Source organism: Hypomesus nipponensis, chromosome 16 (genome assembly GCF_054491055.1).
Source record: "Hypomesus nipponensis isolate SF chromosome 16, ASM5449105v1, whole genome shotgun sequence".
Taxonomy (NCBI): domain Eukaryota; kingdom Metazoa; phylum Chordata; class Actinopteri; order Osmeriformes; family Osmeridae; genus Hypomesus; species Hypomesus nipponensis.
Window position 1 is genome coordinate 7991080 of NC_140376.1, and position 23005 is coordinate 8014084.

A 23005-nucleotide genomic window follows, 5' to 3' on the forward strand; every position below is an offset into this window, starting at 1 on the left:
ACTACTGCTACAGTGGGCTAAAGTGCAATCATTCAACTGAATTGGCCTTTCAGACTCAATGTAAAAGGGAGATGTCTGATTTTGTTCTAGGTAGAATAATGTAAAGCGAAAAGCCCTTGACTGTCACAAATCTATAAATGTCAAATGCTGCATTGTGGATAAATAAGTGATTGAGTCACTCTTGACAAAAGTAGTTTTTTCTTTATTGAAGTGAAATTGGATTGAATAGACATGGGTATTGAAGACGTTTACAACTGGACAACACAACTCAAAAAGGCAACAGGAGATAACATGGAACAGTTCAAGCCATGTTAGAAACAAAAAACTTCCACTTACAGAACTGACTAGTTACAGTATTTAAATATATGCAGAGGACCAAAAATCAACCACCTTCAAACCAATCTTATGGAAGGGGTTATAATTGCCCGCGAGCAGCCAAATGAAGGCTCAACATGGGCTATTTGACAACAACCTCTAGTTAAATGTATTAGAATAGAAAACTGCTGCCTTCATCTTTCGTGTTCCACATGACTTCTGAGTTGATGCCTATGACGGTGTGAATACACAATGTACACCTTTTCTTCGAAAACTCAAAACTCAACTGCCTAACCGGTTTGGCCACTTGTGAATGATACTGACCAGTCACTGCAAACTCACACAGCGGTACGAGTGACTGATCGCTGGCTAGAAACAAATTGGCAAGTCTTGTGGTCTTCTCTAGCCGTATATTCACAAAAGAATGTCAGTTTGAATTTTACAAAACAAAAACGGAAGAAAAAAAAATGCTGCATAGTCATTTGATTAGGATCTCTATGCAGCAAAGAGTATTTACATTAGAAGTTTAATTTGTTTGCTTCCCCACCTTCTGATACAGAGGCATACAGATAATGCAGGCTACAAAATAATCAAAGATAAAGATGTTATGTATTGTGTTCTATACATTTTATATACAATAATGCTTTCACTCGGTTGTGTGTCAAACATGCTCTCAGGCCCAGAAACCCAGAGTTGCTTCACAGTGACTAAGGTTGACAGTAACAGTAAAGCTGCTGTAATCCATCCCTAAACTGACCAACCAGAGCCCAAAGCTGGGTGCACACACAACAGTTCTGTATCATTTGCACCACATAGCCCCAAAACACACAATGACTCACAAACTCATCAGACTTTTCAACGTATAGCCAGGCCCCCAGCAATCAGGTAAAAAAAAAAAACGAGAATTCATATAATTTTCATTCTAACGTGAGGGTGAGGGGAAGGGGGGAGACTAAATACTAAGCAGTGATGTAAAAATGAAACACAAATCCGTAGAGGCCACACCCTCAATGTGAGTTTCCGTTGCTTTGAATCCGGTGGGTTCCGTAGGTGAGGGAAGGCGGGGCCTTACGATGTGACAATCAAGACTATCCAGTCGGGGTCAGACGCGGGGCGGGCCGTGGCCCTCCAAGCGCGACGGCTGCTGCAGCTGCACCACCACCGTCTCCACGGTGACCTCCTCCTCGCTGTCGTCGCTGGTGTCCAGCTCGTCCTCGTACTCGGAGGACTCCTGCTCGGGGTCGGAGCGCGACGCGCCAGACATGGTGCCGAAGGAGTGGGCGCTGGTGGATGCCAGCGAGCGCAGCAGCGGGGTGCTCTCCGACACCTCCTCATTCTCCTCCGGGCCGCTCTCCCCCTCCTCCGACTCGGAGTCCGAGTCGCCCTGGGAGGGCACCACCTTCTGCTTGCACACGGGGCACGTCTTCTTGGTTTTAGTCAGCCAGGGATCCACGCACTTGCTGTGGTAGGCTGCAGGAGGGGGGAGTAGAGGAATACCCAGGTACAGTATGTTAATCCCGACGGTTCAAACCGTAAACATAAAGGTGAAACGTACAATGCCTCTGGCTCACGCCCTCGCTCCTATCAAAGGTTGTTAGAGGTGTGTAGGGGTCAGATGGCTGAGCGGTTAGGGAGTGGGGCTATTAATCAGGTTGTTGGTTCAATTCCCGGCCGTGCAAAATGACGTTGGGTCCTTGGGCAAGGCACTTCACCCTACTTGCCTTGGGGAGAATGCCCCTGTATTTACTGTAAGTCGCTCTGGATAAGAGCGTCTGCTAAATGACTAAATGTAAATGTGTGTTATCAAACTGACTGAGGTGGACTTGAACAGTTTATCTGACGCCTTAAAACGAGGGGATTGGGCATGCATATCTGTATTTCTTTCTAATTAGTGTGTGCATGTCAAGTAGTCAGTATAAACTAGTTAGTTTACCTTATTTAGCCAGAGACTAAATGGTTTAGGCTTTTAAGGTAGCCAACACACAGCAATTATTTACATTTTGCCTTGATTGTACATTTTGTTTGATTTGTGGCCAAACTTGTGAGGCGATCTACAACATGAATAACCTCAGAAACTATGACACGGCACTCCCTCTTTTTTGAAAGCAGTTGCGATTGCATCAGTCAACATGGAACAAATGAGGTCGAGCCGTGCTCTCGAGCCGTCGTCTCTCAAACCGCGGGTCTCCGTGTTCCCCATGTCGTGAGAGCAGAAGAGACTGAAAAGGTTCTGAAAGTAGGACGGCGTTCTAAAGCACGGCAGGGCTATGGCCAGGCTGTCAGCATTAGACGCAGCAGCAAAGCCAAGCAGAAGATTTCTGGAACCAACCCGAAGGGCTTAGTTCCAGGAAATGCTCGACTCCTAACTGACACATCATCACATGAGGCCGATAGTGGTGTTCAACACAGGCCAAGTCTGAGGCTCTATGGTGGGGGACTAAGTCCTGGGACAGCTCGACTGCCCCCTGAGAGTTTTCCCCGTCTTTTCGGAGGGGTTTAGATTGGATGCGTTGACATCCATGGGCAACTGTGAAGCTCTTTGTAACATTACTTTGGACTCGGGACTTAACAAATGTTATTACATTTGGACAACTCAAGTATTAGCACAACGGTGCGGCAAATGAAGCCTTACACACAGGCATTACCTGGAGCCATACAGGTGTTTTCCTAGTGGTAGATGTGAAGGGTAGTGGAGAGGTTATAGAGGAGGACAGGTGTTCTGTGAGACAATGAGGGGGCAGATTCCTGAGGGGGCAGCAAAGGCGGCAGGGTGTTGGGGCAGGACGGACGATGCTTGGTGGCGTTTGCCGGGCGGAGATGTGTGACACGGGGTGGACAACGTTCAACAAGACCAGTGGGAGTCTCACCGTGAGAACAGGGCAGGACCCGTAGCTTGTCGCCTTCCTCGTACTCATCCAGGCAGATGGCACACACATCGTAGGAGTCCCCTGGGTCAAAAAGAGAAAAGAGATCACCACCTGTGCTGTGCTGGGCACACGGCTTCCCAGCACCATAGCATTTCAAATGTCCCATCCCTTTAGACCAGGGGTTCCCAATCCTGGTCCTCGGGCCTCCCTGCCCTGCATGTTTTAGACGTTTCCTAGTTCCAACACACCTGATTCAAATGAATGGGTCGTTAGCAGGTTTCTGCATCACTAGATAACGACCCATTCATTGGAATCAGGTGTGTTGGAGCAGGGAAACATCTAAAACATGCAGGACAGGGAGGCCTGAGGATCAGGATTGGGAACCCCTGCTTTAGACTATGGAAATCCGCCTGAAAAGAGACACCCTTTGTACAGGAGGAACCGAGATGATGACTCATCACGACTGTAGTGTAAAACCATTCCTCCACACGCTGCTCATTTCCTTGCATTGATCTCGAGATAGCCCCCTTCCCCCCGCACACATTCCCACCAGGTAGTGTTGTGCCAAGCTGCTCCCAGCTGCATTTCCTTTTTCAGTCCTGACGTTCCCGGGGAAGAGCTGCGGCTGCCTGGAGCCAACAAAGATCGGAAGAGAGAGGAAAAAAAAGAGAGAAAAAAAGGCGGCCCAGGAATTTCAGAACGCACTCCCTTACGAATTCCTGAGTTCCTCTCCCTTCCCCAGTGTAGGGGGAGACGGTCATGCAGGGTGGTGGGCTGGCTGGCCGGCATGTTTACGTAAGCTCGAAATGAGCATGTTTTCCCCTTAGTACTGGTGCCAGGGTTGCATGTGACCGTATAAGGATTGGGAGTCACATCTACTACAAACCACCCCCTTTAACTGGACGTCAGCCTTTTTCTTTTCTTTTTTTCTCTGTCTCTCTCCCTCTCTCTCTCCTGTCCATCTCCATGTGCTTAGACAATCCTCCTCCTGTCTCTCTGAATCTTAAGATTTTTTCCCCAAAAAAATCCCTGTTTCCTCATTCTGCTAATCTTTAACATTTCTTAATCTGTTTACCTCTCCCTTTCTCTAGCACTCTCTTTCTGCCCTTCAACCCAGTTCTAGACAGGGGCTACAGAAGAAAGGACCTTTATAAAGGCATGGATCCAGAGAAAACTCAGGAAATGCTGAACTGTGGCACTGGGCTATTCTGAGAAGCTGAACCCTAAGCAAAAAAACACCACCACAAACTCAAGAGGCTGTATTTATGCACTGCTAAAATGCAGCATAACAAGACAAGACTTTCCTGAGTTACGATGCGAAACAATTCAACCTAAGACACATTAAAAGGTCTTCTAGACGCAATCCCAAAAGTCATATTTAAATCTTGTTTGGCTCTTTCTAGACTATCCGAGTTAGCTGTGGTAAATGTTGGTCAACAAGAGGCTGAGCAACAAAACAGCTGCTGGTTGAGTAATTTGTGGTCATGGTCAGGTCAACTGCTGCACAAAAGGGATTTGACCACGCAGGCTGATCAAAGGAGCTGGTGTTTGCACAAGGCTACTCACTCTCCTTCCTGGAACTTTTGCTTGGCAAAGTTACTAACGTCATTACTATGTACCTCAGATCAATCACATGTGAGCATAGGGGGAAAAACAGAATTACCTATCGGGATGTCTGAGCAAAAACCAAACCCGAGACCCAGGACATTTCTAAAACTCTAAACCACATGGTCATGTTCACTATTTCTAGAAAATAAAGAAGGCAGTTTAAACTATTCACAATTTATTTTGTGCTGAATCAGGCTTTATTTACTTAGTTTGGCAACCGAGTAGTAACGCTAGCTTCTGACATCACTGAGAGGACATTTGGGCCAGTAGCTCAAAAAGAGTTCAGCCCTCCATTTTGCTCCAGTCAGCCAGGCAGCATTCCTGAATCTCAGGAGGCACCACACTGGCCTCCTGAACTCATCTGAATGACTGTGTAGGCGTGAGTGTGTTGAAAAAAGAGAGAAGATAAGCATTTGCACAGTTACCTACGGCTCAGGCCAGCAAGGCCGTGGCAACTGGCAGTGAAAGCTGGATTCTATGGCTGAGAGAGAGAAAGCTCTCTGTATTCCCATCCTCGTGTCTCACACACAGCAGCTTCTGAGCCACTGCAGCTGCTTTGTCTAAGTGTGTGTGTGTGTGTGTATGTGCACACTCAGCGTTCAGCCCAGGGTTGGGACAGAAAACAAAAAAGCCAATGGGAGGGAGCAGTGTGACTCATCATGGACCGGTCCTCCAATCGCAGCACCCCAGGGAAAATTTAATTGGCGGCCAAGGGTCAGAGGGAGAGCCCAGCCTCACGCACGCACACACCCACTTTGGGCTCGGCCTCACTTCTTTGCTAGGCTGGGTGTGAGGTTTGTCTGTCGGCTCCCGTCTGGTGATGAAACCACACACACAGAGAGAGCTGGGTCTCTACGCCCTAACCAGAAACAGACACCACGACCAGAATTCATTCTCACTGCATGAGTATGCAATGGGTAAGAGGAATGACGCAAGGGCTCCCAATAGGAGGAGGTGCATATACAGTACAAATATCCAGTTAGATTAGCTTGCTAACTGGCTTATGCAATTCGGGATAACATTTCTGCGTGTCAATGTAAAGCAGTTCTTGTCAATACAGGCTGTGATATTAGACAGGTAAGTATTACCTAACAATATCAAACATACGTTCTTCTTGCATTACACGCAGTTCAGACTGGAATTGCACGCTAATTACGCTTGCATTGTGCTCTTCACAGACAATTGTTGTTGCCTATTCAGAAGAGATCCCTTTGTGCTCTTGTATGTACTGTCTGTGGAGGCTCATGCAAGTCTGACATGCAAGTCTGACATCATCCCAAGCCCACCTTCTCAGTCCCCTGCCAAATTCCTCGCGCTGTGTGATAGCAGTGTTGTTTGCGCCAGCACTCGCATCAGCACGGCTCAGAGCCAAAAGAGCAGGACACGGGTTGCTAATCAGCTAGCATCTCATCTGTCCTGAAAACAGCGCCTGCGACGCTCCAAACTAATGCCTGCTTATTCACACTTGCAGGGGTATAATTGCATTTGTTGGACAATAGCGCGCTTGGGATTAGCATTAGCATTACAACCAGCGCGATAGGGCTGACACATTACAGTATTAGCAAAACACGAAGATGAGACATATTGCCCATGGCTACAGATACGGCTACAGTAGATGTTACTTGTCCATGACCCACTGGTACTTGTGAGAGCGGAAGTTGAATCATTAACTTGAGTGCTTTCTGTCTTAACAGCGCGGCGTGAACTGATACTGGTGATGCTCTACCAACGATAGTGCATGCGCCTCAGTAACGTCGGTGAGCAAACGGTTAACACAGACAACAATGCAGCAAAACACTGCAAGCTACAAAATTTCCAGGATAAAAAAAAAACATCAGAAAAGTCTCACTAACAGTATGATACAGTCCAAAACCTGGGAGGCTGTGTCAGTCTTAGCTGAGGAAGCCTTGTCCAGGCATCACTCCCACTGTGAACCGCACAGTGACCCCCTGGGTATGGCTGTCGGGCACTCTGCCCAAAAACGTCAGGATGAGAGTGGAAGAGTGAGGTCATGGAAGACGCTCCAGCGTCAGACCTGTCGGAGAAGCACTCGGCTGTGCAAATGTGTGCGAGTACGTGTATGTGCCACTGCAGACTACAGGCAGCTAAAAATACCCCCTGCTTCAGCACGTGAGATTATGAAGGGGGATAAAAGGCAGGGCGTTCTCGTCGGCACATTGTAAACAATGAATGCCAGGGGTCTGCTGAGTGATTTACAGGTCTCTCCACAATTCCAGGTTGTCATCGCTTCCATGCAGGGCGATAAACAGACAGATTAGTGTGGTGTGGGCTTTGCCAGCGATTAGCAGAAGTTGGAGATTCCAATCTGTCACCAATGCCAGCGTTCACCTTGAATTTTGACATGTCGCCAAACTGGGTTGGTAGACATGACAATATGGCCTTCTGGAAACTGCTAACATGGCTTACGTTGGTATGCCGGAATTCCATCACGCATTATTGGCCAATAGAAACAGAGGTGAACAACCTGGAAGGAATGTGGTTCTGGGAAAGAGAAGCTTCGTCTTAACTTCTTCTCACCTGCAAACCTTTGAAGACAAAGTCAATGACACACATGGTATGGTCTCTTCAGAGTCAAACAACATGAATGCCAGCAATGTCAAACACAGTGGAACGTGGTCAGAGAGGAAACCACCTACTTCTTAACTCCTCTCTCCATCATCCCAAAAACAGGTGAACCCACAGCTGGTAAAATGTTTTGATTTGACTGTGACGAACACAGCCCATGCTAGAAACTGCAGTCCAAATGTGTGTGTGTGTGTGTCTTGTCGCAGTCTCTACAATCATGTCCATCTACCAACCAGCCAAAGAGTAGGAGTCTCTGTTAGAAACCCCCAATTACAAGCTCTGTGAGGAGCTCACTTAGTATGCACCACCCAGACGCAGCCAAAAGCTCCCTCTGTGTTCCCTGCACAGCCGATTCTGATCAGGGGCTTCCCACCCCAACCTGCAGGGGCCTCTCAAACTCCAGGCAACACTGCACAGCCATAAGTGAAGATGGCAACAACCCAGTGCTACTCAGGACTGATGTGTGGGCAAGGGTGTGCTAGACAAACCTCAAGAGTGGGACGAAAAACGTCATTTGCATTGCAAAGCGATGCTTTAAAATGACCTTTGTGTTGAGAAAGAGGGGGGAGACACCAAATGCAAGTCTTCTGATGTCCAGAACTTTATAAATGAAACTGGAAGCTTAAAAGGTGAAAACAGAAGACGCTTCGAAGTAAACCTCGCAACTCATACCCCTTTTCCATCAACGCTTTTGGGTGCCGGTACTTAATCGCAAACCAGTTCTTTCTCTTTTGACAGACTGAGAACCGGAAAAGTGGATCGTAAGTGGTTCGTACGTGGTTTGCAAATAGCACCACTTCGGAGCTGGGCTAGATTGGGAACATAGTAAGAACCGCTTGGGGCGGGGTTACCGTGACCAACAAGACTAACAGAATCCTTTGACCGCCATTACTCAAAGTTTACAATTCATTTTTCAGCTAAACGGTACTTGTAAATCAGCATCTGACTTAAATGTAATGAGAAGTGGGCAGTGTAGTTGCTGAAAATCTGCTTATTTTATTGATGAAACTGCTCATTTGTAAATTTCCTCAGACTTTTTGATAGGCACTGAGATAAATGACAAACACAAATGTTATAAGCTATATTTAACACAAATGTAATACACAAGCACTATACAACAAAAGTGTATAAAATGTTGCGCTGATAATGCCAGTGTTGTCATACTGCTGCGAGTGCAGGGCAATAGCCAAGAAAACACGCATCTCAACCTCGTTCTTAACATTCTTTGGATTGATGAACCGCCTTTAGACGGGCTCTGCTTTGTGAATGGTGGTGCCGCGGTAGCGTTGCTGGGAAAGATGAGATGTACACAGTGACGTAATGACGTGGCTCTGTGGTGGCTCTCTAGCCCGTGGAAAAGCAAACCGATTCTTAGAAGGCTCCGTTCTTGAACCAGCTCTGAACCGGCTCTAGCACCAGCTCCAATCTAGCTCCCGGTTCACTTTGGTAGAAAGTGGGTAAAAGAGGAGACATTTCACATTTCCAGTCAGTCAGAGATCATGATGCCGTGGCATTCCATACACTCAGCCATGTGTCTCGTCTCAGCAGAGAGGAGCTTTTATATGGGCAAAGGCCTTTGTGAAGAAATCAGGCCCATATTAATCCGATTAAGTCATAGGCCCAGTGCTCCCTGCGAGAGGTGTCAAAGAGCGTTCATAACATCACACTCCTGGGCAGGTCATATGACACGAGCATCGTAGGGGAGCACTAAAATAAGAGTTCATTTCCCCCAAGGTCAAGGTTGATAGATTGTGGATCTTCTGCTCTGGAACATTCCCACTGCCCCAAAGCAGAGGATAAAGGTTGCGTAGATAAAGGAGGGAGATTACCAGATTGCCAGTTGCAATAAATGTAAAATTGAAGGCCTTCACGATCCTAACCTCTTCGATCTGGTTGATGCAAACTGAGGCAGTCGTTTGACACACCCTATTTTTAGATTCTTTGTTCTGTAGTGACACATCTGCTTGTTGTCAGATACTCCCCTCTCCCTTTCAAGCAACCACATCAGCCCAGAAAGAAAATGAGCAAGATCCCATAAAACTGGAGCTGGAACAAGAATTTCTTCAAAACCCAAACGCAAATTGAGCAGACGCCGGCTTCAATTAGCATAGACCTGGAGTTCATGCAGCCATGGCAATGTACCTTTCTTGTACTTGTGAATGGGGAGTTTCTTCAGCTGGTCCTTGCGCAGGCGGCTTCTCCGGGCCCGATGTCGATCCTGGACAAACTTGGTGATCTGAGAGGAAAGGGAACAGTCAACAACAACAGCCGGTAGTTTACGAACCCCAACAATCTGCAAGTCATCACGCCCCCCCCCCCCCCCCCCCCCCCCCCCCCCCCTCGTCCAAGTCATTAGAAAACACTTGTTTGATCTTAAGGAAAAGGAACACCTCCACAACGCTCCGCGCCGGGGCAGTGCTACACGCGCCATCGTTACGACCCCCACCCTCGCTGAGGTCAGAGTTCCACGGGGCAGTTCACACAACAGGCGGGCGAAGGCGACCTACCATGAACACGACGATGAGGATGAGGCAGATCCCCACAATGATGAGGAAGGGGATCAGGTAGTACTCCAGCGGCAGGCTGAAGTCTGGCATGAGGACCACGTGACCCCTGCCCGAGCGCCGCGGCCATGGGGGAGACGGCGAAAGAGAGAGACGGCAAAACGTTAGTCGACCGACACGCGGGAACTTTGGGGGCATAGATAGGCAGGCTAGCTTGTTGACGCTAGGCTGCCACGGGAGGTGACTCGTTTCCAATTTGTCCAGTGCACATCACACGAAGGGGCTGTCACGTCATGGCTGGTCCGTCTGCTTAACGAGGTTTCACACCGGTAAGTGAGGGGTTACGGGCCGATAACACCCATTTGCTACACTCCCCTGTCATCACGTCATTGCACAGATACACGGGGGCTAATTCCGTTCACAGTGATGTGGGACTCGGGACGTGCACAGATAATGTGCAATGTCTGGTTGAAATAGATACAAACCCTGATGAAAAGAGGATGTTAAAGATGATGAAAAGAAATGTAAAAAAAAAAAAAAGCAAAGGTCTGCTTTAGGGTATTTTGGAGGGACTGATAAACTCATTCCCGGTTTATCACCTCGGCGGAGTACTAGGGTAGTGATGACACATTAATAAATGAATCATTTCCCTTTTGGTTATGGCACCATGTTAATTGCAGCCATTGTGACATAATAATGTAGAAGAGGCTTGGTCTGCAAACAGACTGTCACAGCTGGTTAACAAGAGTGGTTAATCAGCCATTTGTCAACGTTTCCTGATTGAAAGTTCTTAAAATAAAAAGTCCTATGTAATCTCCATTATGCTGACAGATTCATAGAGACAGCATTCTTGATTCTTCGACAGTCTTGAATTCAAAGTGCCTCTGCTCTGAGCTCAAATTAGCCTTGATGTTGATAGACGTGGAAATTAGATTTCTGTCTCAGACTCACCCCTTGTCGTATATGTAGTCCTCTTTCAGAGACACTGCTGTCTCCTCACTCACAAACACAGATGGAATGTCTATCTGCTTCAAGACATCCACTAAAAGAAAAAAGAGAGATGCTAACAGTTACGAAAAATACAGACTTGGCATATCAAGGCCTCAAAGAGAACGTTACATTTGGAGCTAGTAGAAGAAACAATAACAACAAAAAACAATGTTTAAAGCATGTTTTTTGTACATTTAGAGAACTGTTGATTATTGACACGGGACAAACATTTGACCAGTATTACACTCCAGTCAGAACTACGCGCAAGTTAAGGCCGTTCAGCTACGTTTCAAGCCATGTCGTGAGTTTATTGTTTGTTAGCCGGAGGCGAATGCCTAGTGTGTGCCTCATGACTCTGCTCATGCATATTTCTAGGCCATATCTTGGGCCATTTTAGTCGTTGCCGGGCCAACAGAACAACCGGTGCAGACACCGCTGGGATGGCAAATCCACAGGCCAAAGTTGGAAGAGAAATCATTAGACTGGGGTACAGTGTTCTGTGGATCAACATCATGAATAACTTTCTGTTTAATTCATAATCCTTTAATTACTTATTGACATTTTCCGAAATGTGGGGTCGTGGAAATCAATAGCTCCAATATTCATATCTCATCGAAAGCGATATAAACAAGGATAAGCGTGGGCCATCAAAATCTTTCGGTGGGTTGGATCTTGTTTGGGCCATCCCAAGACACTGGACACCTCCACAAATGAGCGAAGCAGGTTCAGGCATGGCACTCGGGCAGCGCGCGTCATATCACCCATCGCCATGTTCTTAGCCCATAGGCTTAGCTTGATAGACGGTGCTATAAAGTCATCCCCTTCTCTTCCATGTTGTCTGTCTGTCCTCCCCTTGGGGATTTAACTCGTTGCTCCCTGCCTCATGTCATGCATGCTGCAGTGAAGTGCACGTTAACAATACGAGAGAGAGACTTCAGATCTCTCGAGCTATTCCTGGGGCTCCTAGCCCGGTCTTGGCCTTATCAAAGCTGCACTGTCTCTCGGAGGAGGAAACACATGAGCAGACGACTGTGTGCTGTGTGTTTATGCGGAGAGGGGAAGAGAGAGGGGGAACTTACGATCATTGGATCCCATGCTGATTAAGTCATCAGAGTCCACATTGTGAACAATGGCGGCCTTGTAGCCGGCTTTCTGGGCATTTAGGACCTGGGGGGAGACAAAACCGTAGTGTTCAGTTGTGTTGTGTTGTGTTGGTTGATTGTTTGGTTCATATGCAGCTTCAATTGAACCCCCCAGCCCCTCATCCCATAATACTGGATTCAACATCCCACAGGCCAGCAAACACAACCTCCAAACCATGCTTCTGAAGCCTATCCAGACCACCAGCAAGGAGACCAAACTAGAACTGAACCTGGGACACCAGCAGTGTCAAAACTGTGTCACCTCAGTAAGCCGTCCCGAGACCCTCCAGGCAGCTTTCTCTGAATGTGAGCTAGGTTTACTGAACCAATTCCATCACATCAACGTCACTGTGTCCGGTGTTACGCCAAGCATCATCCAGCCCTCATGTGCAGCACTGCAAAGACTCATGGGGGCCATTGTGCTCCAGTGTGACCGACACAACCTCGGGGAAGGGGGTGGGCAAACGCCGCACAGCCATATCCTTCCATCACCATGCATTTTGCATGGCCCATATGGGTCAAACGCATGCATATGAATTAGTTATACCATCTCCAAATGAGAACACAAATGAATTCATTCCAGAACGAATTCATTAAAAAATAAAACTAGAAATCTACAGCATACTGTATGTTACACACAGTTTATAAAGTAGTGATGTTTTAAAAGAGAGAGTCGAAACAAAATGCAAATGAACCCAATAACCAAAGTAATAACTATATATATACACCCTTCTTATTTACATATACCATTGAGTTGGACAGGGCAAACAAAGAACAACATCTCTCTGACGTTCAACACATTTCTAGGCTTTTACCTCATGGCACATGTGGAGCCTGGTCTGGCTGGCAACCTCTTACGGTTAGTCCAGCTCACCTGTTCAGTGTGTCGGAGTCTGTGTTGGTTGGTTAGTTACTTCCTTTCCTCATGCCAAGAAGACAGCCAAAATGTAGAAGACTGTCACAGTCAGAGTGGGAAAGTACAGATCTATCTTTTTCATACCTCCTGTGGTGTGTCATTCACCCCCCCCCCCAATCCCCCCCCCACACACAGACACGCCAACACACACAGCTTTTCTTTCCACAAATGATTGCATGAACACATACACACACACACAACCATGTTCTCACTGTCATTAATCAAAGACTGCAAACCCGCCCCCCCACCCCCATGAGATTTTGTTCCAGAAAAAGACATGGTACAGTCTCAGATCTATCAGTCTGTGTGTGTGTGTGTGTGTGTGTGTTTGAAGTCTGATGTGTGAAGTGCAGACCTGGTGCAGCTGCTACTCTCTGCCAGGTATTGACGTCGGAAGATTTTTTAAATCAAATTATTGATTAAAGATTCGCAGTTCTTGTGTGATTTTTTTATTGAAATAAAATAATAATGACACATTCAAATAATAGCAAGCAAATGTTTAACCTCAACCTCAAGTAACCATAAAGCAGGTATACACAACTGCAAAAGTTACGGGGCTGAATAATGTTCAAAGATCGTTTGACACATTCTAAATTTAACCCATGATTTTCCGAAGGCTAGGGCGCTGCTTTATGAATGATTTACTGTAGATGCGTTACTCCTGTGGAGGATTTTAAACTCGACCCCAGCGAGAAGGCGAAAGTGAGACTGTTGGGCAGGAGAGCGTACCATGTAAAGAATAGGGGTGAGAAATCAGTTTCTCCTCGTCACACTCCGCGAGCTGAAGAGGCGAAAACGTTGTGTGTCCGTATAAATAATGGATGGGTGTCTCTCTCAGTGGTTCTCAGTGGTTGCCTGGTGTTGTGTGCAACCCCCACGGGGGGCTAGCGATAGCTTGTTAGCTCCGCAGCTAAGCGAGCGCTAGCTTGCTTTATGCATAGCAGATGCTAGCGAATCAATAGCACAGGAGTGAGAGAGCATGGGCATGTGTGTTTCTGGCAGGGGGAAGGTGGGGTTCCAGACTGTGAAGGTTGTATCAGTTCTGGGTTTTCTTGAGCGTGTTTAATGCCAGTGGTTGTCTGCACGGCACGGTCTGGGTGAGAGTTTGTGCCAGTGGCGAGGCCCCATTGGGCCATGCGTTCGCCTGTGAGGGTGTATTGTGTGTTTGTTTATCAATGGCTACAGTGTGAGCGAGGGGCACAGAGACGCACACAAAAATATGCTTTGTGTCTGCACACGGCTGTATGCTGGTCACAGTTGTGCGTGTGTGTCCATGTATGTGAGGCTTCCTTTGAGGAGAGACGTAGGGACCTGGTAGCAGATGATTCTGGTTAACCCTTGTTGTGCCTCCGGGTCATTGTGACCCACCGTTGTGGTGCAAAAGGTGGGCCACAATGAGCCAAAGGCAGCCTAACGGGACCGATGAGAGTCTCGCACTCCCTCCCCCTTCATTCCCACTGTGGGGAGGTGATGGGAGGGATATGGACCAGCATTTGGGCAACGTAGGGGCAGAACTGACATTACTGAAAGCTGCAGAACCGACAAGCTGGTGAACCATTGATGAGGCTGTGATGAATCACTTCCAAGACTATTTCTAGGTCCCAGACAACTTCGCTGTAGAAGGAAATGTGCGTGTTTTCGTTAAAAGGTTTTCTCGGGCCTTATCCACAGCTAAATATGGAGATCTTGATACGTTTTCACCCCGCGCTATCTCGGAGTTAAGACAGGGTTTGGGATTTTGTTGTTCTTTGAAGGGTTTTAAAGCTTGGATGCTTTTTGGGCCCTCGCCTCTCTGATGCCAGCGTGTGGTCTGGCAGGAATCTGAGAGGAATTTGACCTCTGGTGCTTCGGAGAATGTTTGTTTAGGCAGAGATAAGGACATTCAGAGCATTCCTGTGACTGCAGGATAGGGAGGAGGGGAGAGAGAGAGGACAGAGGGGAAAGGAGCCATGAGAGCCGCGAACCCCTCGCAATAAGAAATCAATACACACAGGATCAGAAGGGGACTGCCAAAATGCTCTTCAATATCCTGCCTGAAGGCACAAGACGACCACGACCCATCGCCATCGCGACAACAACATCCTTTGCCACAGTTTAACAACTTGTGCTACTTCCCCGGCATCAACCCCGAGAGACAGCCGAATCAAAACTACCCCCCTTCAAATGGCGTGCGTTCACAAGCGGCCTTTGAACTTCAAAACCTCTAAACTTTTGTCGAGTCTACGGGGTGAAAGCGGCGAACCCCTCACGGATTTGTCCGTATTCTCTTGAAGCACAGGGTTGATTTAAAAGGATATAACGTGGCGATAGGGGCTCCTTAAGCTGGGCGTGACGACGCTGCACAGCCCGGGGCGTGCTCGAGGCGGGCACAAGCTCTGGCGCTCACGTGTGACAGCGACACGACGGGGTGCGACAGAAAACCTTTCCAATAAGCATCTGCGTACTTCCACAAATGCGTGTGTGCCACCTCAGGTGGGGCAAAAATAACAAGGGTGCAAGTTCGCTGCCGTTGCAGAGAGCGTAGTGTTAATGGCGTCGACAAACAAACCAAATGGTACGGTCTCTGTGTTTTTGCCTCGCTGCCCCAACCAGGAAGTGTGTCCCCCAGAACAGGTCGCAAAGCGCCATGTTGTCAGACGTGCTGCGGTCTTCCAGGTCAAGGACAGAGAGATCGAAGGAGGACGCAGCGAGTGTGGGTAGAGTGTAACCTTATCAGACCTCTCTCCCGTTGGTCATGGATGACCAACCATTTTTAAACTGTTCCGCCTGAACACAAGACTAGTACCACTATTAACCCTTTTACATGCCCTAGTGCTGTGAAAGGTAGTCAGGGTTCACTGATATTCTTTGAATACCTGAGAACAAAGTCATGGAATTTATGTACGATTTGTTAACTGAAAAGGGCGTTACACTAGCACAAAAACACACACACCCCTCTACCCTAACAGTGGGATTTGTAGCCTTGGTGTTGATGATAGAAAGATAGCATCAGTAATCACAGCAGTTTCAACAGTGTGTGTGTGTGTGTGTGTGGATGTGCGTGTGTCCGCACTGCCTGCCAGCTCTGCAGAAATCTAAGGGCTCGACTTCCGAGCCTCCCGTTTGGCCAGACTTTGTTCTTCTCCCTTCGTCTTCCTCGCTGTTTATACAGCAGCTCCCGATCTGTTCCTCTCTGCCCTGATCTGGACTCGCGCTCCTTGATCTCTCCCTTACCCTCCCCCCCGTCTCTCTTTTCTCCTACCCCCCTCTCTAACCTTCTAGAAGTCTATGAGACTCTGTGTCACCCCCCCCCCCCCCCCATCTCTTCCTGCATCTCTCCGACAGCGTCCCCGCACTGCCAATTCTTTCAGCCCCTCCTCTCCCTCTCTCTCCTTCGGCTTGGTTTCAAGGTTCAGACTCCTGATTAGATAGGAGCTATTGAAACTGCAAGGAGGGGCCTGCAACTGATAATACTGCACAGCTGCAATGCACTGGTACAACAGCCTGTGTGTGTGTGCGGGCGCACATTTGTGTGTCTATCGTCTGTTTGCTATGTGGGTGTGTGGATGCTAAAAGAGGGAGAGTTGCAGTTATAGTCTGTGTGATGGTGTATTCAGTGTGTGTGTGTGTGTGTTCCCCACTCCCTGGAGATGAGATCACAAGGCCGCCATGTCATTCAGGCCAGCCAAGGTAACAGGCAGCCACTGGTGTTTAGTACCACAACAGTACACGGAGACATAACAACAGGAGATAAGCCAATTCCTTGTACACACACACACACACAGATATACAGTCATAAGAGAAGCTGGCTCATCAATGGCACTTAAGGAGGTGTGGCCCTTTAATGGCAGAGCAGAATTACCCTGAAAGAGGCGTGTTGAGACAGGAGACAGACCCCAGGTCTGAACGGGAAACTTTGTCTTTTTATGTTTTACGGGTCGAGTGTCACGGACGTCCTCCCTTCGTTTTGTCAATTTCCACCCCTCAAAGCGGAAGACGTGCGCGAAGGGAGACCGATAAATGAATGCTGGATGGAGAAAGAAGGGGGAGAGACAGACAGACGTGGAGAGAGAGACTCAGAGAGAGAGAGAGAGAGAGAGAGAGAGAGAGACAGACTCAGAGAGAGAGACAGAGAGAGACAGACTCAGAGAGAGAGAGAGAGACTCAGAGAGAGACAGACTCAGAGAGAGAGAGAGAGACTCAGAGAGAGAGAGAGAGACTCAGAGAGAGAGAGAGAGACTCAGAGAGAGACAGACTCAGAGAGAGAGAGAGAGACTCAGAGAGAGAGAGAGAGACTCAGAGAGAGACAGACTCAGAGAGAGAGAGAGACTCAGAGAGAGAGAGAGAGACTCAGAGAGAGAGAGAGAGACTCAGAGAGAGACAGACTCAGAGAGAGAGAGAGAGACTCAGAGAGAGAGAGAGAGAGAGAGAGAGAGAGAGAGAGAGAGAGGGAGACAGACTCAGAGAGAGAGAGAGAGAGAGAGAGATAGAGAGAGACAGACAGAGAGAGAGGGAGACAGAGAGAGACAGCGGCGGAGGACGGAGAGACCCACTGTTCCATGGTGATTTGAGGGCGAACACTCCCAGGTTGTTGTGTGTGGCGCTGAAACCAACGAGGGAGCTGTGCTGCGAGTTTCAGCACGTGTTATATAACACTCCTATTGTGTGAGCGTGTGAATGTATGGAGCGACTGTGTGTGTGTGCGGCGCAGGGGCAGGTAGAATGTCGATTTGCTGGGTTGTTCTCTTTCACCTCATGTCTTCAGTGCACCGTTTGAGGAGGTATAGGGCTAGCCACCCCCCCCCCTTTTGGACTTAGGAAAGGAAGGGGGGGTGGGGGGCCGTGTTGGGTTTCCTGTCCCGTCCCCCATTCCGCCACAGCTGGGGTCGTACGGGTCACCAACGAGGCACCCCATCCCCCCCCCCCCCCTTTGCCCTACCCCCACTCCCTCAACCTCCATGTCACAGGCTCAGCATGCAGGAAGTGCTAACCTTCTCCCTCCCCTCCCTCACCCCCGCCAAATCTCTAGAGAGACGGCTGTTCTAAATGGAGCTGGAATCCCCTTCCCACTGCAGGCACGCGCACACACACACGCAAGTATATGTGTGCGCACACACACACACGTCTACCCATTAAAGCCAAAAGTCTCCTCTCTTGATCCCTGCTCCCTTTCCCCTTACCGACCACATCCTGAAAAATACCCGTGACATACTCCCACTTAACACACACACATGCGTTTTCACACACCCTTCACTCAACAAGGGGTTAAGTGAGAGAGCACATGCTTTATCTCCCATTATGTCTGGGGCTAAGTTAAAACAATGCTTGGTTATGTTTTCGGTCACATGCTGCCAGTTAGCATGATGCTAGCTCCACAGATATGCCGGGGGAAGAATGACCATAGTTTTATTTATTTGTATCCCATTGCTGCCGGTTTGGAGCCCAAATGGAGCCCTATTTCTCTTTCAATTCTCTAATACTGGAGATCTTTTACTGTTGAAGTCTGGCAGAAGTTCTGGTGCAAGGGAGTACAGTGAGAATTGGTGTGTGTGTGTAGATCTTCATTCCCAACCCCCCCCCTCATCTCATCCTCCATCTCCCTCATTGAGGAGATTTATAAGTGCTCAATCACAAGTTGAGAGGCCTGGGGACTGACAGCAATCGTCTTACACACACACACACACACACACACCGTGTAAAACACACACACACAGCTCCTCACACTCAAGACCCGGTTTCATGGTCCAGCCCCCTTACGGTACGACCCCCCCCCCCCCACCCCCACCCTCTTTTAATGGACACTGGACCGGGCCCAACGGCGGACGGACCCTTCCCCCGGGCCTTTCCGTAACACGGCCGTCCGCTCCGCACAGAGACCAGCCACAGCAGCCGCCTCCCCGGTCTCCGGCACTCTGTGTTCCGTCGAAACCTTTTGCATTTGGACATGGTGTTCCTACAGCAAGACTGCGTTATGGCACACAAACACAGCTAATTACTTTTTTCGGGGGAGGGGGGTAAAACCAAACACATTTTGTTTTAGGGGAGAGGTGGTCTGTTTGGACGTGTGTTGGGGTCAGTTCCTTCGATGGTTTCGGGGGGCTGAACATGTCAGCCTGCGTGCAGCTGGGATAGCCGTTTCTGACTCGACTCCATCGTGTTGAACTGAGACCGGGGGCCGTTTATATTGTTTTTAAGATCTGTTCTAGGACCAGTTTGAGGTCAGGGAATGCAGCTGAGCTAAGGAATGAGGTGCAGGAAGTGCTGGTCCCAGATCAGTAAATTGGCATGTCGGACTTTGCCCGGCACGGTGAAATGAGGCGGGGGAGAGGAAGGGCGTCCGGTTTCAGTCCTGCCAAGGAAACACCTCGTCTGTGAGTGTGTGTGTGATGCAGAAAAGCCTTATAAGGCATTGGCAGGCCAGGGAAGAGAGGGGGAGAGAGTCATGCACACCACAGCCAAAGACTGAATGCTAACCAGTCTTTCTCCCCCTCTCTGAATCTCCATATTCCTTCTATCTCTTCTCACAATCAATCTATTATGTCTTAACAACCATCTGGCATCTCCTCATTTTCCTCCATTTTTTCGACACAATCCTCTCTGCCATTTTTAACTCCTTTTCTTCTCTCTTCTTTTTCCCCCCAGGTCTTTTCACTTCTACATAAGGATTGTATTTGGATGGTATAAACTTGAAATCTTGTATAAGTCATTCACAACCAAACAGACTTCAAAAAATGACTTCCCCTCAATCCTGCTGCAGCCTTACACCATCATATCTCCCTCCTGGTTCCTCCCCCCCCCCCCAGACCTCCCCGCCTTCCAGCTCCTTTCTCCCACCCCGTCCCTCTCTCCTCCCCACCTCCGTGCAGCACGCGGATGGCTTCACTGTCAGGTTGAGTGATGATGCAGATCGAGTGTGCTCTCCACAACCACTGGGACGTTGAAGGAAAACACAACTTAGCTGACAACTCGGGCGCCGCCTGCCCCCCCCACACACACACACACACACACACACACACACACACACACACACACACACGTTGGAATAAACACTCCACTCAGTACAGAGAGTGCAGCCGTGGACATCCTTAGGATCTTTTGCTCCTTTTGACGATGGAAGCTGTATTGTTTTGTGGAAACCGAAACAGATTTGACTGTTAAGAAAGACGAACTCGTTCTTCACTTAAATGTTCGTGTTTTCGGCAGAAACGTTTGTTTCTAATCTCCCTCCTTACAATTCACGCTTCAGCGTAGCTTTCAATGTCATATTTATAGATTAGTCTGTGTAATCCTTATTTATTTTAACACCTAGAAAGGTTGGATGCTTTGAGGTCAAAAGGCTGAGTCCACTGCACCGGCTAATGGACCAGTCAGCAGAGAGGAAAGCAGGGGATGAGCGGAGGGAGGGAGGGAGGGAGGGAGGGAGGGAGGGAGGGAGGGAGGGAGGGAGGGAGGGAGGGAGGGAGGGAGGGAGGGAGGGAGGGGCAAACCAAGGAAGTCCAGGCACTTCCTGAATGTCTCATCTAACGAGGCTGATCCAAGATCAGTCTTTCCTGTTTTCATTCCTCCACCTTGGTCATTTGGAAGCAAAAATAGAACACTGATTCCAGATCAGTGCTTAAAAGACCAAGGTCATTGTACTCTGTGTAGACAGACTGGATCATGGTGGTGAGGCACAGGTAGAGCCCCTGGAACTGACCTCGGGTCAGATTTCCTTATGACTGACGAGTAGATGACAACCAAGTCAAATGTATCCGTTTACACCTATCAAATAATTCTGGATCAGATATTACCTCAAGGTAGGGAGAAAACAATAATGCCTTTCTAGTTAAAACTGTTTTTATGGTGTGTTTTTTCGAGTTTTTTTTTTTTTTCCAATTTTTTACAGACTGCCAAATGAGTGAAAGGTGCTTTCCAGCCTGAGGGTAGCTGAGTGTGCTGCGTACCTTGACGTCAAAGTTGCAGTCGAAGCGCTTGATGAGCACGATGAAGGCGCCCGTCAGGTTGTCCCGCAGGGGCGGAGGGTCGATGGGCTCGCAGGCGTTCTCAGGCCGCGCGCCAACCAGGAAGCCCTGTGGGACGGGGGGGGGACGGGGGATGGGGGGGGATGTCACAGAGTGGAAGCGTCAGACGCGGGGGGCCCTGACCCTGACGTTACATCGTTCAAAAAAAATATATTGTGGAAACCACTGCATTTATAGGGAACACGTTTAATGATAGGAACGCTGTTGAAGACCATTCTTGATAACCCAGAATGGGGATTCGATTCTAATCTAAAAGACGAAACAAACTGAAGTAAACAGGAGATCAAATATTGACAACGTTGCCTCGGGGTATGACAAGCTAATCTTCCGCTGGTCTGGAGTCACACGAGATGGAGGAAGGGGAGGGTGTTTGTGTAAAAGATGACGACTTTCTCATAGCCTCTCTCAAATAAACCCACATCCTCTTCATCAGTTCTATCTATCTTTCCCTTGGATGTTCTGGATGAAAGTGCAGAAGATGGAGCGACAAGCAAAAAAAGAAAGAAAAAAAAACAACAACTTGGAACTATTGCTTTTAGCATTGTAGGTCACCAACGAGCATTGTTCTATATCCATATACTGCATTTACATGCATATCTCTTCATCACCTTCTGTTAATGGTGTGTGTGTGCGCATGTGTGTGAGGCAGGCTGGTGGATGGGCCGGAGGAGTCGCAGTGTGACTGTGCAGTTCCAGTCAGCTGTGATGTGATGAGTTCATGTCACTCTAACCGCCTCACAGCAGCTCTGCCAGACGGCTAGCTAGCAAAGACCCAGCCTACCCAGACAGTCAGCGATTTGGAGACTGACACACGCGGCTGCGCGCACACACACACTCACTCACTCACTCACTCACTGCAGGGAGTAGGGTGTGTCTCCCAGAGATGGGATGCGTGGTGTGTGTGTGTTTTCGAACAGTGAAACAACAGTTTCGAACAGTGAAACACCTTTCCCTGGTAGTTGATGTCATCTGATGTCATCCTCCCCCTCCCTCTGTCTGACCTTAGTTGACCCATAAATAACACTTCACATACCAAGAAAAACCACGGGCCAGTCACTTTCCACACCAAAAACGTTAAAATGACAATAGCTACCTCGTCTAAAGGCTGGTCATTTGCTGTCTACAGTATGGGGTGGGCTACTTTGGCAGTATCTAATTCTGCAACATCATGCGATGAGCCTGTTCCAAACTCAAATCCTCCCTGGAATCTCCTCAGCTGCATTTTGGGAGAGCCTGCTAGCCAATGACATCACTGTGCCACTGCCTCACATTTCACTTGGCCTCAAAATAAACTCCAACAGCTCCCCCTGTTGGCCAGCCTCACAGGGCAGCAATTCCCCACTTCCCCCTGGCTGCATGAAGATGTGGAGGACAGCTTCGTCCAATTCCTTTTCGAATCCTTTTCGAATCACCCACCCACCACATAATGAATCATCAGTTACCCAAAACGGTTCGCAAAACAAACGTCTCATCTCGGAGATCGTGAATCCAGTTCAGAGGTCATGCATTTCCACTGTGCGTTGAGGAGGAATCTTTGCAATTTCGGTTGGAAAATCTCTTGTAACACTTCAGCATGGCGACAAGTGTTTCCAAGAGAGGCAGTGTGACTGGGTGATTGAGTAACCGTATCATGCCCACCTATTTGAATGGGGTAGACTGATTTCATTGTTGCTCAATGAAAGGTGGAGGGGGGGATTATCTGATAGTCCTACTTTATTCAAGGCTGTACTTCACTATGTAGTCTGTTTATGGCTTACTCGTGATATAAAACCAAATGACATATCCTGTTAACTCATCCTTCCTAAGGGCGTGTTCTTTTGTGTAGTTTCATGCCAAACTTGGATTTCCAAACAGTGCTTCTCGATTTAAAATCACTTCATACGAAAGTATCCAGATTGGAATGTGGCCCGAATTTTGATTACGGTGGAAGGTTCTTCTGCATTCCACTGTATAATTGAAAGCATCAATTGGGGGGGATCATATTTAAATTATGAATAGGCCTTACATTTTTTATGTAAGAGAAACGGTGAGAGAAATCTCCAGTTCAACGGCATAGCTAGTGGCTGGTTACTGGGTC

At 48.2% G+C, this 23005-nt stretch overlaps 1 protein-coding gene across 1 annotated transcript in view; it reads right to left on the bottom strand.

Moving 5' to 3' along the window:
* Positions 1–181: 181 nt before the first annotated feature.
* rnf13 (ring finger protein 13) overlaps positions 182–23005 on the bottom strand; it is a 30500-nt gene continuing 7676 nt past the window's right edge. Inside the window, exons 4-10 of the mRNA XM_084675757.1 lie at positions 20851–20976; positions 11950–12037; positions 10832–10922; positions 9884–9989; positions 9519–9612; positions 3183–3263; positions 182–1785 (exon numbers count right to left, since the gene is read on the bottom strand). Of these exons, the coding sequence (XP_084531883.1) occupies positions 1418–1785; positions 3183–3263; positions 9519–9612; positions 9884–9989; positions 10832–10922; positions 11950–12037; positions 20851–20976 (954 nt within the window). The 3' untranslated portion in view covers positions 182–1417. The remainder of the gene's footprint in view (positions 1786–3182; positions 3264–9518; positions 9613–9883; positions 9990–10831; positions 10923–11949; positions 12038–20850; positions 20977–23005) is intronic.